The sequence below is a fragment of the Diplotaxodon limnothrissa genome, linkage group LG3 (assembly GCF_057381915.1).
Source record: "Diplotaxodon limnothrissa isolate DT_005_m linkage group LG3, D_limnothrissa_male_GT1.1, whole genome shotgun sequence".
In the NCBI taxonomy this organism is placed as follows: Eukaryota; Metazoa; Chordata; class Actinopteri; order Cichliformes; family Cichlidae; genus Diplotaxodon; species Diplotaxodon limnothrissa.
Window position 1 is genome coordinate 24463702 of NC_140598.1, and position 17460 is coordinate 24481161.

Genomic DNA, 17460 nt, shown 5'->3' on the forward strand with positions numbered 1-17460 from the left:
ATCGTGTTTATTGGCCAAGTCCCACAACGTGATGAACCTCTTCCCCGGGCATCTCCAGATAAATAAAATAGCTGCGGCTAAATAAATATTTACATGTAAACCAAATGAATGGCCTTTTTTATGTCTGTTTTTGTGATGTACCAAGATCTGAAAGTTTTATTTATTTATTTTAATGAGAAACTGAAGTATAGCAGAAAAATTTGTGAGCTTCTCCTGGTAATATCCTAGTAATAGTAATAGTAAAAACTAAATTTTAAAGTGTCTTAATACATGCTCAATCAAGCAGTTAAGTAAATCTCCAAAAGCTGATTCTGTTCATCTGGATGTAACGTTTTCAGTGGGAGAAACATTTTGTCACTCATCCATGTGACTTCTTCAGTCTCAGTTGACTGCAGGATTCCCCAATCTTATAAACAGTACATTTGCATAATGACTGAAACCAGCCCACTGAAGTAACAATGATCTGGGAGGTCAGTTCCTTGATCATTAATATACAAATTCTCATGACCATTGAGAACAACCACTGACCAAAGCCCACTGACCAAAGCACACTGATCAATGGCCATGAGTACCATTCACAGAGAGTTGAAAGCCATTCCCCAACTCTCTGTGAATCGATGACACAAGGATCCAGGCCCACACAGACGGTGCGTAAATCATGGGAGGCCACATCACGGACAGGAACAGAGACACAGATGGGCGGTTTAGACAGGAATAGGATAGGAATCTGTGGGAGGAAGTTGTATCCCCATCTACAAGACCACACAAAGGAGGTATATGCTCTCTGCACTGGTATGTCATCCTTTAGGAGACACAGATGGGCCGTTTAGACAGGAATAGGATAGGAATCCATGGGAGGAAGTTGTATCCCCATCTACAAGACCGCACAAAGGAGGTATATGCTCTCTGCACTGGTATGTCATCCTTTAGGAGACACAGATGGGCTTTTTAGACAGGAATAGGATAGGAATCCGTGGGAGGACGTTGTATCCCCGTCTACAAGACCACGCAAAGGAGGTATATGCTCTCTGCACTGGTATGTCATCCTTTAGGTTTATCACCATTTTCAGATCAGAATTACAACCAATATTGTTCCCATCCCACTCAAAGACCCTGCACTCATCAAACAACATTCTCTGGACAATCTCTTTTTGTTCCTCTTCCAAATGATCAAGATTCACTGGCGGATACCACGACATTGGGACAGGTCCAGCTGACTCCACCATTATCTTGCGAACTGTTATTGCAGGTGGGCACTCGCTTGAGGCCTCAACTTCCACAATACGTTCAACTGGCTGTAAGGTGCCCAGGGCCATCTTGCTTGTCAAGGTCATATCATGTTTGGTGTCATTACTTAGAGCAATGGTGATGTATGGGTTAGCTGGATTCTGTATTTCAACTAACCCCGTCAAGACATAGAACCGCTTTAGGGCCTGGTTGCCCTCATCATCCTCAAACAGCACTAAACAATCAAGCGGATTCATGGTTGATGGAACGGGGCACTTTAACCAGGTGACCTGTTCAGGAGGGATAATCACATCCCTTTCAACTGTTCTCAAGTACCCTTGTGTAATGTTTGGCTCTACTGTCTGAATGAAGCTTCTGACCACCTCACCATTCTCAGGGGGAAGACAGATGGCATTACACAGCAAGGTAACAAGAGTAGGTATCAACTGCTCTAGTTGCTCCTCAACGATCTGTTCCAAGACATTGAAACCGATCAATGGTTTGTCCACAGGCAAGGTACTGACGAGGACCGGAATACTGACGGAGAGGCTGGGGTCTTCACTCCCCGGTAAGTTGATCATGATGGGTACCCAGCCATCAAATGATATGGTTTCCCCGTTGACTGCGCAAACTTTCAACTCATCAATTTCCTTGATGATTTCAGATAGAGGTTGCATGACTAAGTCAGGCAAGTATCAGTCTTTCCAATGTTTACTTATGATGCAAACTTGAGCACATGTGTCAAGTACTGCTTTCACTGCTAAGCCATTCAAATTGCAATGTATGAGAGCTTTCTTACTGATTAGCTTAGCAACTGCCCCACATTTAGTGTGGGGTGCCATAACACCAGACGTAGCGAGTGCCTCACCCTGCTGCTGGTTAACTACTTCTGATGTGACTGGCAAGGGGAGACTTGGTTTGCTACTGTTAAGGTTAGGTTGGGTCCCATATGAAGAGGACCCACTGCTTCAACCCTGTCACCCGGTAGAGAAACTGCTGTGGTGTCTCACTTTCATCTTTTCTGGCACACATTAATTCTTGAAAGAGTTCTGTACTATTTTTCTCTCTCAGGTGGGCATGGAGAAACCCCTTCAGTTCAAGTACAGTCAAATCGTCTTTATTGATTAACATATCTTTAAAAGTTCCAGGCCTTAATATCCTGAGCACTCCACGAACTATCTCTGCATCAGGGAAGCCTTCTCTGCGTCGACCTCTTGCTGACCCAGGCCCGCTGGACCCACCGTCTTAGCAACCATGGATCAGTCTCGGCTCCAACTTTCAGCTCGCATCAGCCAAATATCCTTGGGCAAGATACTAACTCCATGTTTGCCTACTGGTGGTGGTCAGAGGGCCCGGTGGCGCCTGTGTCCGGCAGCCTCGCCTCTGTCAGTGCGCCCCAGGGCAGCTGTGGCTACAATGTAGCTTGCCATCGCCAGTGTGTGAATGTGTGTGTGAATGGGTGAATGACTGAATGTAGTGTAAAGCGCTTTGGGGTCCTATGGACTAGAAAAGCGCTATACAAATGCAGGCCATTTACCACTTTTGTACTCTTCCGGAATAGCCCAAGTATGGGGGTTAACTAATCAAAATGAAAACATAACCCTCCACACACACAAACATGCAATAACATTAAAGCACATCACAAACATATTCATATTTCCAACACGTACTATAAACAAACCAATAACATAAGCTTCACCCATTACTATATAAATTAAAACCCTCTTTATCCATACTCCCTAACCTGGCACACTGGTCTGCTCCAAGAGCCCTTAAACAGGTGATTAAGCTGCTTTCACTCTTATGCTCCACATCCTGCAAGAAGCAACCAGGACAGGTGAGTACCTTATTTAGGTTACTCACAAATGATTAACTGTAAACAGCTTTAACCTTGGCTCTTCTCTTACACAGGTAGGATGGCCAGTCCCACTGTCTCTTCACCTTTACAAGCTGTCATTTTAGTTGTATGTCACATAAACCCAATAAAAGACTCCATAAGAACTAAAGTGTTTTTTCTTTATTACACTATTTTAAATTCCCAATCCAACAATTAATCACTAACAATACCAACCAGATAATAGAACCCCTGGTCTCCATTAAAAGCAGCAAAACAGTAAATATATGACTAGGGATGGATACCGGTATCCGGTGGCATGATGGCACCGGTTCTGACATAAACGGTAGTAACCAGACAGAAAAGCAGCGCACAGTTCGGTGCTTTATTTCGGTGCTTTTTTTTCCTGACCTGTGATACACTTTAGATTCTAACCAATCATTTTATGTTTCCGAGGATAGTAGGCGGGTCCAGGTACGTACGTTCTTTTAGATCAGAGCTACAGATTAAAAATGCCCAAGGCGAAGTGGTCAAAAGTCTGGCTGTACTTCACAGCAAAAGATGCAAACTCAGCAGCCTGCTACAAGTGCTTTAATACTTTAATACAGTACTTTAATAAAAAAAAGTACTGCAATACTGTCAAAGGAGGTAACACCTCAAATCTGATGAAACGCCTGGTGACGCATAGCGTTTTTTTTAAAGCCGAGAAATGCGCCGTATTTGATAGCTTGCTGAGACCTCACACCGTGTACATCTACTGCAGGTTTGGTGCCTGTTATCGGACCCGGAATTAGCAACATCCCCCAAAAACACGAAGAGTAGAGTCCTGGCCCCTAGCCCTGCCAGTGTAGCAGAAATGATGATGGACGAAGATGGCAGCAGCAGCCGTTCTTCTCTGCGTGAGTAGCTTAATGTTGTTCGTGTGTAATTCACGTTGAGTACGCTATCCATGTTATTACATTAATGCATGTAAGGTGAACTAGCAAACATCATCATCATCATGAGTATAATTCCCTCGAAGCACAGGCAGATGCAAGTGGTTTTCTGTCACTGGTTTATTTGAAGACTTCTCTCCAAAGCTACCGTGAAAACTATACAGCATTAACAAAATAAAACTCGGCGTAAGACACAGCACTAAAGATAACACTGTACAACAAACACGATTGTGAGGAGAAAGTTGTTGGAAGGCAAAGAAACTTACAACTCAGATATCTATTTTTTACATGCGCACGGGCGGTCACTGCTCAACCGATGTGACACAGAAAAACCGCCCAGGGCATTCAGAACATCCTTTATTTATACTTAAAGCAAGTTTCCACAGCAGTAGGAGTGGCATGTATGGAACTGATAATTTTTCCTTAGAAGGAGAAAACCTTTCGCTTATCTGCTGAAAAAGGAGGTAACTTTGTATGTATAGAAATTCAGACATTCCCATAAAAGGAGGGGGAGAGAGAGAGAGAGAGCCAGCTTGTCTGTTAAAACAGGAGGTATGGTATCGTATGTCACCGCATTCCTCTACACATATGGCTTCAATCTCTCTTCCTGTGTTGGTTCCAATTCACAAGCTCTTCTTCCTTTAAATGAAGCTACAACTAAGCATAATCACAAAACTAAAAAATCTCTCATCAACGATAAATCAATAAATACCTCGTTGGCTGCATGCTGCAAAAAGGGAATTAGCTGCCATTCTTCTGAGGTTTCCTTTAACCGTTTAACTGTGTGGTACCTCACAGGGGTACCACAACAACATCATCCAGGTAGAAAACAGCATATGCAATTTGAGGAAGCAGCTACCGCTCCATGAGGTGCTAAAAAATGGCAGAGGCTTCAAATAAGCCAAATGGAAGTGTGACGAATTGGTACGAACCATACAGAGTGGAGAAGGCCATTTTTGTCTTTGGACTCTGCAGACAAGGGAATCTGCCAGTAAGCGTTGGTTAAATCCAGCATCATAAAATAAGACAAGCAGTGCTTAACCAGTCCAGGTCAACTCAGGCATTGGACAAGCATCAAACCATGAGACCTTGTTCACTTTCTGATAATCATCACCAATGTTCCCTCTAAACTGCGTGTGTGCTCAATTGCGCACTGCTGGCACTCTGTGCAGAAAAAATCCGTGTTGCACATAAAATAAAATTCTAGTAAATAATAAAATTAAAGTAAATACGTTAACAATTCTGTTTTGCAGTGTTAGTCAGTAAGTGACTGGCTGCTCCAGTATGGGATTAGAACAATGGCACCTCATCCCATAGGCCAGCCAATCACGTGATTCAAATTCGTATATGCGCAGCTAATCAACGTCGTTGACAGGCTATGACAGCGTCCTTATGTGCCGAAACCGGTGTTTTAGCGAGCAAAGTGGTGTGACTAATGTGGAGTGAAGCCACGTTAATGACAACGTGTACAACCATTGGAGATGTGAGCAGGACAGATGGAACAAGTGACGTAAAAAGAGTGGACTTTATACCAGTTTTCAAATTGTGTTGATAGGCCACATAAAAAACAGAGTTGTGATTAAAAAAAAATCCAATGTTTGGTTTTCTTCCAGAATATTGTTGTTTATATTTACTGGGGCAAGGCAAGGCAAGGCAAGGCAAGTTTATTTGTATAGCACAATTCAACAACAAGGTGATTCAAAGTGCTTTACAGAGACATTAGAAACAAGAACAAATAAAAAGCATGATTTAAAATTGATTAAAACAAGCAAATAAACTAACTAACTAATTAACAAACAAACAAACAAACAAACAAACAAACAAACAAAACAGTATATAAAATCAAAACAGATAAAATCAGAACAGTAGATAAAATCAGTAGTTAAATGTAAGTTTTGAAATTTAAGCTTAAAGTGTGGATTTGGTGCTTTATTCAAATGCAGCTGAGAACAGGTGAGTCTTCAACCTGGATTTAAATAAAGTGAGTGTTTCAGCTGATCTGAGGCTTTCTGGGAGTTTGTTCCAGATATAAGGAGCATAAAAGCTGAATGCAGCTTCTCCGTGTCTGGTTCTGACTCTGGGAACTGATAAAAGACCGGATCCAGATGACCTGAGGGATCTGGATGGTTCATACTGGGTCAGGAGGTCATTGATGTATTTTGGTCCTAAACCATTCAGAGCTTTATAGGCCAGCATCAGAACTTTAAAGTCTATCCTCTGACGGACAGGCAGCCAGTGTAAGGACCTCAGAGCTGGACTGATGTGGTCCACTTTTTTGGTCTTAGTGAGGACTCGAGCAGCAGAGTTCTGAATGAGCTGTAGTTGTCTGACTGATTATTTAGGTAGACCTGTAAAGATGCTGTTACAGTAATCAAGCCTACTAAAGATGAATGCATGGACTAGTTTTTCCAGGTCCTGTTGAGACATCAGATCTTTTATCCTTGATATATTCTTGAGGTGATAGTAAGCTGACTTTGTTATTGTCTTAATGTGTTTTTCTAAGTTTAGGTCTGCATCCATCACTACACCCAAATTTCTCGCCTGGTTTGTGGTTTTTAGATGTATAGATTGAAGTTCTCTGGTGACCTGTAATCGTTTTTCTTTGGCGCCAAAGACTATTACCTCAGTTTTGTTTTTGTTTAGCTGGAGAAAATTGTGGCACAACCAGTCATTGATTTCCTCAATGCATTTACCAAGAGCCTGTACAGGGCCTCGGTCTCCTGGTGACATTGTGATATATATTTGTGTGTCATCTGCATAGCTGTGATAGTTTATTTTGTTGTTGTTTATAATCTGTGCCAGTGGGAGCATGTAGATGTTAAACAGAAGGGGTCCCAAGATGGAACCTTGGGGAACTCCACATGTGATACTTGTCTGCTCAGATGTGAAGTTACCTATTGATACAAAGTATTTCCTGTTTTCTACGTATGTTTTGAACCAGTTTAGTACAGTTCCTGAAAGACCTGGCCAGTTCTCCAGTCGTTTGAGTAATATGTTGTGGTCAACTGTATCAAATGCTGCACTGAGATCCAGTAAAACTAGGACTGACATTTTTCCACTGTCTGTATTCAGACATATGTCATTAAACACTTTGGTCAGAGCGGTTTCAGTGCTGTGGTTCTGTCTAAAACCTGACTGGAAGGCATCGTAGCAATTATTCTGTTTTAAGAAGTAACTGAGCTGTTGAGAAACTGCTTTTTCAATGATCTTACTTAAAAACGGGAGATTTGAGATCGGCCTGTAGTTGTTCATTTGTGTCTTGTCAAGATTGTCCTTTTTCAGTATAGGTTTGATTACAGCAGTTTTTAGTGATTCTGGAAACACACCTGATAATAAAGAAAAGTTGACGATCTGTAACAGGTCTGACTCTAAAGTCTTTGAGACCTTTTTGAAAAAACTTGTTGGCAGGACATCTAAACAGCAGGAGGAGGAGTTCAGTTTACCTAAGATGTCCTCCAGGTCTTTGCTGTTAATAGGTTGAAACTGTTTCATGGTGTTTAAACAGTTTTTTGGTGGACACAGTACATATCCTGGATCTGCTGTTGATGTACCAATTGCTTGTCTAATTTTTTGGATTTTTTCAGTGAAGAATTTGGCAAAGTCATTGCAGGCCATGGTCGAATGAAGTTCAGCTGCCACTGACACAGGAGGGTTTGTTAGCCTGTCAACTGTAGAAAATAAGACCCGAGCATTATGGCTGTTTTTAGGGATGATGTCAGAGAAGTAGGACCTCCTTGCATTCCTCAGTTGTAAATTATAATTGTGAAGTTTCTCTTTATAAATGTCATAATGAACCTGGAGGTTTGTTTTTCTCCATCTGCGCTCAGCTTTCCTACACTCTCTTTTTTCTTTTTTCACCAGTGTGGAGTTTCTCCATGGAAACTTTTTCCTTCCAGAGATAACCTTCACCTTAATGGGAGCAATAGTGTCCATTACATTTAACATGTTAGCATTGAAGCTATTGACGAGCTCATTGACTGACCCTCTGGGCAGGTCAGGTGTTAATGGGAAGACCTGGTTAAAAATTGCACTACTGTGTTCAGTTATACGCCGTTTTGTGATCACTGTTGTTGATATATTTGTGTGGGCTGAGATTTTACAGAACAGGGGGAAGAAATGGTAAAAACTGCATTTTATAAAGAAAACGTTATAAAGCACTCTCCGCCTGTGAGCAAAGACAAAACCAAAACACCCCACCCTTTCCCATTGGTCAAAAAATGTACCATGCCGACCAATCAAAACATGGCATTTGGTTGTTAAGAAACGGAAGTTGTTAAGAAGAGGAAAATTTAGGAGTGACGGCAGTGTTTTGAGATGTGAGAGATTTGCAACGTTTAGCGCAAATCTTGTATAGTTAGTGTGTAGTGTAGTCAATAGTTTTGTTGTGTGTGTCAGAACAATGAGGCGGCTGCTAAATGTTACAGGAGTGATACATCTCCTGTTGTCAGGCCTGCAGGTATCAGGCTTTTGATGTTCTCCTTTATCTCATAGTGGACAGAAATTATTTTTTGGAGAGGCACAAATAATTTGTGTGGCATCAGATTTGATGCAGAACACCTGATTGTTCTGTAAATAGTTTGAAATGTTTGTTTAAAAAAAATCCCTTAGCAGCATTTTTAGGTAAACAGCTGCAAAAATCTTTGTTGTTTGCAATACTCAGTAACTTTTTTGAAGAAGTAACTATATAATTAATTGCCCAGCATTGGTCTTTATATATTGTATTTTGCAGAGAGAGTTACAAAGTTTCAAAGTGGTGCTCCATGAGAGTCCTGTAGACGAGCAGCAGCACGATCCTGCATTGCAACTGCAAACCGCTGTTGCAATGCAGGAACATCTGCTTTATTGGAATGTGTGAGATGTTAACCACAATGACTCTTAAAAACACTGTCTCAAAGCTTCATGCCAACAGCATGTTTTTAAGAAAAATCAAACATATTTTCTTTCAAGATAATTTTAGAGTTTTTAATGAGCTGCAGGATCCTTCTTCAGTGTGAGTTGAGAACAGCCAAGTCGCCTCCTGTGATAAACCTCCACATGTACCACTGAAAACAGTTAAATTAGTTTGAATCGAAAATAATGGGTCAAACTACTTGTTCTGAGACCATTTCTTTATTTTTCACACCAAACTGTTTAATAAGATAAACTCTACACAGACTTCATCAAATATAACTAACACTTTAACATTAACAGGATTTCATAATACAAACTTCAAATCAACAAGAAAACAGCTGCAGAACATGTGGAAACCAGTTCAGCTTGAGTTTCTTTTTTTCTGGACATAAAGTCACAGCAGGTGTTGTTTCAAAGCTGGTGGACAGATTTAGTTCATTTTGGAGGTTTTAAGAGCAACTGCTGTGAAAATATTTGTAGTTTTGGGAGAAAATGATTTAAGAGAAGATTTTACAACAGCAAAAGGTTAAATATGAATGAAGAATTGAAATTTAACAGAGGTAACACATTAAATGAATACATTAAAAAAAAGTTAATTTTGGAAACACTAAGAAAGTTCAAATGAAAGAAATTGAAATATATATCCATATCTGCAATTCTGATACATTATTAGTTTGGTAAAAAAGACATTCCTATAACTTTAATAATACAGTAACAAGTACAACTACTAAACACTACTGTGTCCTAAGGGAACAAAGATTAAAATGTAACAGAGATAACATTTTAGAGAATTAAAATCCCTCAAAGGAAAAAAAAAGGAACTTGATATGCATATCTAGATATGCAGCTTCCTAAATGTAACATTCAGGATTATTCACTGCAGCTCCAGAAATCAGAGCTACCTCATCAGATCCAAGTGTGGCATCAGCTGACACTCTTTACAGGAGATTCCATCTGAACTCTGTGGAGCCTGATCTCAAGGTTTTTAAGTCTGACCCTGAAACCAGAAGAGGATCTTTCTCTCTCTTCAGATTCATTGTGATCCAGTGATTTCAGTCCTGCATGATCAGGCTGATGTTGGTAACAGTGAAACAGTTTATTTACAGTGTGGGATCGTTTGTGTTCGGAGTATGAACTGAGATTCCTGAAGCTCTTGTCACACTGGTCACAGCTGAAGTTCACTTCCATGTGTGTACGTTCATGTTTGTTACGATGACCTGATTGTGAGAAGCTGTTGTCACAGTGTCTGCACTTGTATGGTGTCCCTCCTGCAGTGGTGAAGGATGACCCACACTGGTCACAGATGTGCTTTTTGACCACACTGTGGAAGAGGTCATGTATTTTTAATGTACTTGGTGTGTGGAAGCCTCTCCCACATTCTTTGCAGTAGTTCATTTTGTCTCCAGTGTGGCTACGTTGATGTGGTTTTAGGTCCCGTTCGTGATTGGAGGTTTTTCCACAAAGGTTAAAGAGAAACGCTTTCCCACCACCACAGTGACGACAGGGTTGAGAAATGGATCAGTGTGCTTCGCTCCACTCCTAAACAAAGACATTGTATGTCAGGGAATTCCTTCAACGTTTTTATGCTGAACGTCGCCTGAAATAAAAAGCATCTCTGCCAACGTCCAATTACATTTTACTGTTTACACTATAAAACTCAGGTTACTTCTTCATTTTTCCAAACAGTTCATTCAGTATAACTCCATAAGTTTACTGATCAGACTTTTTCCAAACAATCAGGTTAAAATTACAAGATAAAAAAATCAATACATCCTCACAGTAACTGCACTTCTAGAGTTACTTTCTGGAGTGGATCTGTTGGTGTTTTTTCAGCTGATTTGGAGCTTTAAAAGTCTTCTCACACAGGTCACATTTATAAGGTCTCTCCTCAATGTGTTGTTGTAACTGTGCATCTGTTGCAAACAGTTTCCCACACTGATCACAGCAGGAAACATCAATTCCAGTGTGAATCCGTAGGTGAATATTTCGATACCGTTTGTCACTGAAACTTTTTCCAAAAAAAACGCAGCTCTACGCCTTAATTCCAGAGTGGGAAACTAGATGCCTGTGTAAGTCGCTATTTAGAGCAAAAGCCTTACCACACAACTCACAGTTGTGTGCTTTAAGTCCACTGTGGATGAGTTGGTGTTTTTTTAAGGTTCCAGCCTGGGTAAAAGACTTTCCACACAAGTCACAGCTGTAAGGTTTAACTCCACTGTGGATGACTTGGTGTTTTTTTAAGGTTCCAGACTGGGTAAAAGACTTTCCACACAACTCACAGCTGTAAGGTTTAACTCCACTGTGGATGAGTTGGTGTTTTTTCAAGTGTCCAGCCTGGGTAAAAGACTTTCCACACAACTCACAGCTGTAAGGTTTAACTCCACTGTGGATGAGTTGGTGTTTTTTCAAGTGTCCAGCCTGGGTAAAAGACTTTCCACACAAGTCACAGCTGTAAGGTTTAAATCCACTGTGGATGAGTTGGTGTTTTTTCAAGTGTCCAGCCAGGGTAAAAGACTTTCCACACAAGTCACAGCTGTAAGGTTTAAATCCACTGTGGATGAGTTGGTGTCTTTTTAAGGTTCCAGCCTGGGTAAAAGACTTTCCACACAAGTCACAGCTGTAAGGTTTAACTCCACTGTGGATGAGTTGGTGTTTTTTCAAGTGTCCAGCCTGGGTAAAAGACTTTCCACACAAGTCACAGCTGTAAGGTTTAACTCCACTGTGGATGAGTTGGTGTTTTTTCAAGTCTCCAGCCTGGGTAAAAGACTTTCCACACAAGTCACAGCTGTAAGGTTTAACTCCACTGTGGATGACTTGGTGTTTTTTCAAGTCTCCAGCCTCGGTAAAAGACTTTCCACACAAGTCACAGCTGTAAGGTTTAACTCCACTGTGGATGAGTTGGTGTTTTTTCAAGCTTCCAGCCTCGGTAAAAGACTTTCCACACAAGTCACAGCTGTAAGGTTTAACTCCACTGTGGATGAGTTGGTGTGTTTTTAGGTTTCCAGCCAGGGTAAAAGACTTTCCACACAAGTCACAGCTGTAAGGTTTAAATCCACTGTGGATGAGTTGGTGTGTTTTTAGGCTTCCAGCCAGGGTAAAAGACTTTCCACACAAGTCACAGCTGTAAGGTTTAACTCCACTGTGGATGAGTTGGTGTGTTTTTAGGCTTCCACCCAGGGTAAAAGACTTTCCACACAAGTCACAGCTGTAAGGTTTAACTCCACTGTGGATGACTTGGTGTGTTTTTAGGTGTCCAGCCTGGGTAAAAGACTTTCCACACAAGTCACAGCTGTAAGGTTTAACTCCACTGTGGATGACTTGGTGTCTTTTTAAGTATCCAGCCCAGGTAAAAGACTTTCCACACTCATCACAGCTGTAGGTTTTCTCTCCTTTTCTTCTGTGAGGTTTGTCGGCCTCCTGAGAGCGCTGACTTTTCGCTCCATGTTGGTCCTGCAGTGACAGAGATACAAACAGAGGCAATGAGTGAAATGCAGTCGTGGAACAAACTGAAACTCCCTCCATTGGTTGAATCAAACATGTCAACAAACACATTGTTGGTGTGTTTCCACCACCTTCTGGTGGCAGTATCACATTACAATGATGTGCTACAATGAGAGTTGTAATGAAAATGACATTATTGAAGAAATATTGATCAGCAGAGAAAATCTTTTACGCATAAGAAATTTCAAGTTCAACTGATGATATTGTTGTTTCAATGTGTGCTTATAAAATATGATCTTTGTATTTTCTTGTAACTTCTGTTACAAGAAATTAGAACTCTGAACAATATTTAAACTCCATTCTGAGTTACATACCATAAAATAATACTTTATGATTAACATAAATGTTTGATTGCTCTAATTACCTGTATTTACCTTGTGACATATTACAGGGCAAATTACATTCTGGGTACAGTTACATCACATAACATCAACTGTGAACACCTTATGTTACCGTGGCGTTTAAGTCCATGGGAATTATGAGTATCTACTCCCAAATTCCCATCCGGGCTACATTATTATCGGTTCATGGTATCGCTTAACTTTTACGAGTATGAGTACACACACATTTTACAGTATCGGCCCGATACCCGATACCAGTATCGGTATCGGTGCATCCCTAATTGTAACTGTGATATTTTTCTCACCTTTTGTGTTGAAGTCATTGATTGTTTCCTCTGTAGTGGCTGAGCTGAGTCCAAATGGATGAAATTGTTCCTCCGTTGCACCACCAGACTCTTCTCCTCCTGTTAATCACCTGGGGGACACACACACAGCAGGATTTGTAAAAAGAGTTTTGATAAACACAATGCTGGACAGCAATGCTGTCATGTACACAAATACAGTGGGGCAAAAAAGTATTTAGTCAGCCACCGATTGTGCAAGTTCCCCCACTTAAAATGATGGCAGAGGTCAGTAATTTTCACCAGAGGTACACTTCAACTGTGAGAGACAGAATGTGAAAAATAAATCCATGAATTCACATGGTAGGGTTTGTAAAGAATTTATTTGTAAATCAGGGTGGAAAATAAGTATTTGGTCACCTCAAACATGGAAAATCTCTGGCTCTCACAGACCTGTAACGTCTTCTGTAAGACGCTTTTCTGTCCCCCACTCGTTACCTGTATGAATGGCACCTGTTTGAACTCATCATCTGTATAAAAGACACCTGTCCACAGCCTCAAACAGTCAGACTCCAAACTCCGCCATGGCCAAGACCAAAGAGCTTTCGAAGGACACCAGGAAAAGTATTGTAGACCTGCACCAGACTGGGAAGAGTGAATCTACAATAGGCAAGCAGCTTGGTGTGAAAAAATCAACTGTGGGAGCAATCATCAGAAAATGGAAGACATACAAGACCACTGATAATCTCCCACGATCTGGGGCTCGACGCAAGATCTCATCCCGTGGGGTCAAAATGATCATGAGAACGGTGAGCAAAGATTCCAGAACCACATGGGGGGACCTGGTGAATGACCTGCAGAGAGCTGGGACCAAAGTAACAAAGGTCACCATCAGTAACACACTACAACGGCAGGGAATCAAATCCCGCAGTGCCAGACGTGTTCCGCTGCTGAAGCCAGTGCATGTCCAGGCCTGTCTGAAGTTTGCCAGAGAGCACATGGATGATACAGCAGAGGATTGGGAGAATGTCATGTGGTCAGATGAAACCAAAGTAGAACTTTTTGGTATAAACTCAACTCGTCGTGTTTGGAGGACGAAGAATACTGAGTTGCATCCCAAGAACACCATACCTACTGTGAAGCATGGGGGTGGAAACATCATGCTATGGGGCTGTTTTTCTGCCAAGGGGACAGGACGACTGATCCGTGTTAAGGACAGAATGAATGGGGCCATGTATAGTGAGATTTTGAGCCAAAACCTCCTTCCATCAGTGAGAACTTTGAAGATGAAACAAGGCTGGGTCTTCCAACATGACAATGATCCAAAACACACCGCCCGGGCAACAAAGGAGTGGCTCCGTCAGAAGCATTTGAAAGTCCTGGAGTGGCCTAGCCAGTCTCCAGACCTCAACCCCATAGAAAATCTGTGGCGGGAGTTGAAAGTCCGTGTTGCTCGGCGACAGCCCCAAAACATCACTGCTCTCGAGAAGATCTGCATGGAGGAATGGGCCAAAATACCAGCTACTGTGTGTGCAAACCTGGTAAAGACCTATAGTAAACGTTTGACCTCTGTTATTGCCAACAAAGGTTATGTTACAAAGTATTGAGTTGTAGTTTTGTTATTGACCAAATACTTATCCACCCTGATTTACGAATAAATTCTTTACAAATCCTACCATGTGAATTCATGGATTTTTTTTTTCACATTCTTTCTCTCACAGTTGAAGTTAGAGCTGGGCGATATGAGATTTTTTCATATCACGATATGTTTTTTTCATTTTAGGCAATATGGATATATATCACGATATAAGCCAAATAACTATATTTGTAAGATTTAATTGGAGTCCCAGGCTTCTACCTTTCTACCTTTAAAACCCGGAGAGCAGCCAAATGGCTTTTAGCTAGGCTTTAGCTTCAGCCAAGTGGAAGCTAAATTGGCTAGTCATCCATATGTATATTAGGTTGTTGCCAGTTGCCGTGTTTTATAACATGATTGACATGGCAGCACTGAATGCACATGTGCTGTATCAAGCATGCACCGGGATGAAGGAAAGACGGGTGGACTTCCTGGTGGAGCTTGCAAGAGAGTTGGCTCACTCTCATGTAGCTGCGAAGAAGGCAAGAAAAGAACAGTTGCTTTGGACACAACCCTCCACACCTAGCCCTGGAAAAAGAGTCATATGTCAGGTCAAACACAAATGCAAGAACAATCATGCCACTGTGCGATGTGTTCACTGCAACAGATACACATGTGGTAAATGCAGACTACAGATACCATGGCAGTGCCAAGATTGTGAGTGATTGCTGAAAATGTTGAAATGTACTCACTCACTTTTTATTATTATTTGTAAATATGTGTACAAATGGTTGGTTTTTTGTACTGTTTTTATCAATAAATCTCAGCAACAAAGGACGATGAAACACAAAAGGAAGTTCACAGCTTTTAGCAGCTCCCCCACCCCCTCATTCACACACCCCCACTCCCCTCCCTCCAGAATTCCCAGGTAACAACCTAATATACATATGGATGACTAGCCAATTTAGCTTCCACTTGGCTGAAGCTAAAGCCTAGCTAAAAGCCATTTGGCTGCTCTCCGGGTTTTAAAGGTAGAAAAGCCAAATGGCTGCTCTCCGGGGGTTTAAGTGTTTTAAATGTGCCTTTGCTCACAAGTAAAATGTGAAATAATCAGCAGCTTGTTTTGATTTAAATATTTATTTCCCATAATAAGTTCAACAGGGTAGATGTACTTAAGGAACATGAGACTTTCTCAGATAAATAAAGGCAAATATTGCAAACTACACAAAAGGCAGCCGCTAAAGCGTTTAAGTTTCAAAATAGAACAAACGAAACAGACTACTAAACTGTCAATTCCACTTAGAAACAAAATATTAATTCTAAAAATAAATCTTAGTTTGTTTTACAGAAGAACAGACAAAATTGACTAACTTTTGTCAATATCAAATAAACTGAGAGCTAAAAGGAAATTCTCAATCTCTCCTTGTTGTATAGCTTAGCTTTTCAAACAGTTTTAACAGTTACTTTAGTCTGACAAAAGCCGAATGACGAATTAGCGCTTCCAGTCAGAGACTGAGGCTACGTCAACACGTACACGGGTGTTTTTGAAAACTGAGATTTTCAAAAAAAACGAGGGAGAGGAGGTAAGTGACGGAAGTGACGAGTAAGGTAAGCGACCCATGTTGTAGGTGACGTCAGACGCCGGAGAGTTGGCGGAATTTAAAAAAAAGCAAAAGCAAATGGTAGCTTAGACTTTAACAAAGGTTTTTCAAGCTTCAATATTACCAAATATACTAATCGATTGTCATATAACTAACAACATCTGTTCTGTCATCTCTAACACCCTGGAGGACAACGGGGAGAGTTTAGACGCTCTCCAAGATTACATCGACCGCTGTTTTCAAGATTTAGTAATGAGGAAGGCCCAGAGTACATTCTCCCCGACCAAAATTGAGACGCCGTCATCGAAGAGATGTCGCCCGGCAGAATCCCCCGGTACAACATCGCCTGCCGGCAAAGACATCGCAGACATCCTGGAGTCAATCGACAAGCGATTGTCCAGTTTCGATGCGAGGCTGGCCCTGGTGGAGATTTTACACCGGGAATTTAAATCTCTGAGAGAATCCCTGGAATTCAGCCAGCAGCAGGTGGAAACGCTTGCCGCTGAAAATGCCACGCTACGGGAGTCAGTCAAATCTCTCACCGATAACGTGACCCAGCTAAACATTGAAAATAAAAAAATAAAAGAGTCCGTTATCGATCTACAAGCCCGTAGCATGAGAGATAATCTTGTGTTTTCTGGTATTCCAGAATCTACCGGAGAGGACGCGGAGGCAACGGTGAAAAGCTTCATCAAAATCCACCTGAAGCTGCCGGAGGACACCGTAAAGAACATCGACTTCGATAGAGTACATTGCTTGGGGGGCGTTCGGTCGCGGACTGGGAGACCACGGGCCTATCGTGGCCAAATTCGGGCAATTCAAGCAAAAGGAACAGGTGAAGAGTCGCGGCAGAGAGCTGAAAGGAACGGACTTCAGCGTGAACGACCAGTTCCCCAAAGAGATCCTGGAACGACGCAAGGTCCTGTTCCCAGTTCGACGTAGCTTTATCCAGAAAGGCTCCCGTGCTGTCATCGCTGTGGACCGGCTCTACGTGGACGGACAGCTGTACCGCGACCCCGGCACCACACCGTGGTTATACTGACTGCACTCCAGATAAGAAACCGCTACACTCTTTTCTTATTCACTCACACTTTTTCCTTTAACATTTGTTTAACCTAGTAATATCAATATGATATCATAGCAGATATAACACCGTCACCCTCCGTCATTACTTTAATTGGAATGTTTCCGTTTCGTTTCTTTTTTTTTGTTGTTGCTCACAGTTCATGTGGTTTCTTTCTTTTTCTTGTCTTTCACTGCTGTGATCACCTACT

General features: G+C 41.5%; 1 protein-coding gene across 2 annotated transcripts; it reads right to left on the reverse strand.

Moving 5' to 3' along the window:
• Window positions 1–10683: 10683 nt before the first annotated feature.
• Window positions 10684–13265, reverse strand: LOC146635066 (uncharacterized). Of its 2 annotated transcripts, XM_085344640.1 has the most exons (3): window positions 13034–13265; window positions 11053–12336; window positions 10684–10740 (listed from the first exon to the last, which is right to left on the reverse strand). In XM_085344640.1, the coding sequence occupies exons 1-3, from the start codon at window positions 13049–13051 to the stop codon at window positions 10684–10686; spliced, it is 1359 nt and encodes a 452-aa protein (XP_085200766.1). In that variant the 5' UTR covers window positions 13052–13265. The 2 variants fall into 2 exon arrangements, with proteins under 2 accessions (XP_085200766.1, XP_085200758.1); XM_085344632.1 differs by lacking the exon at window positions 10684–10740 and having other exon boundaries at window positions 10870–12336.
• Window positions 13266–17460: the final 4195 nt, after the last annotated feature.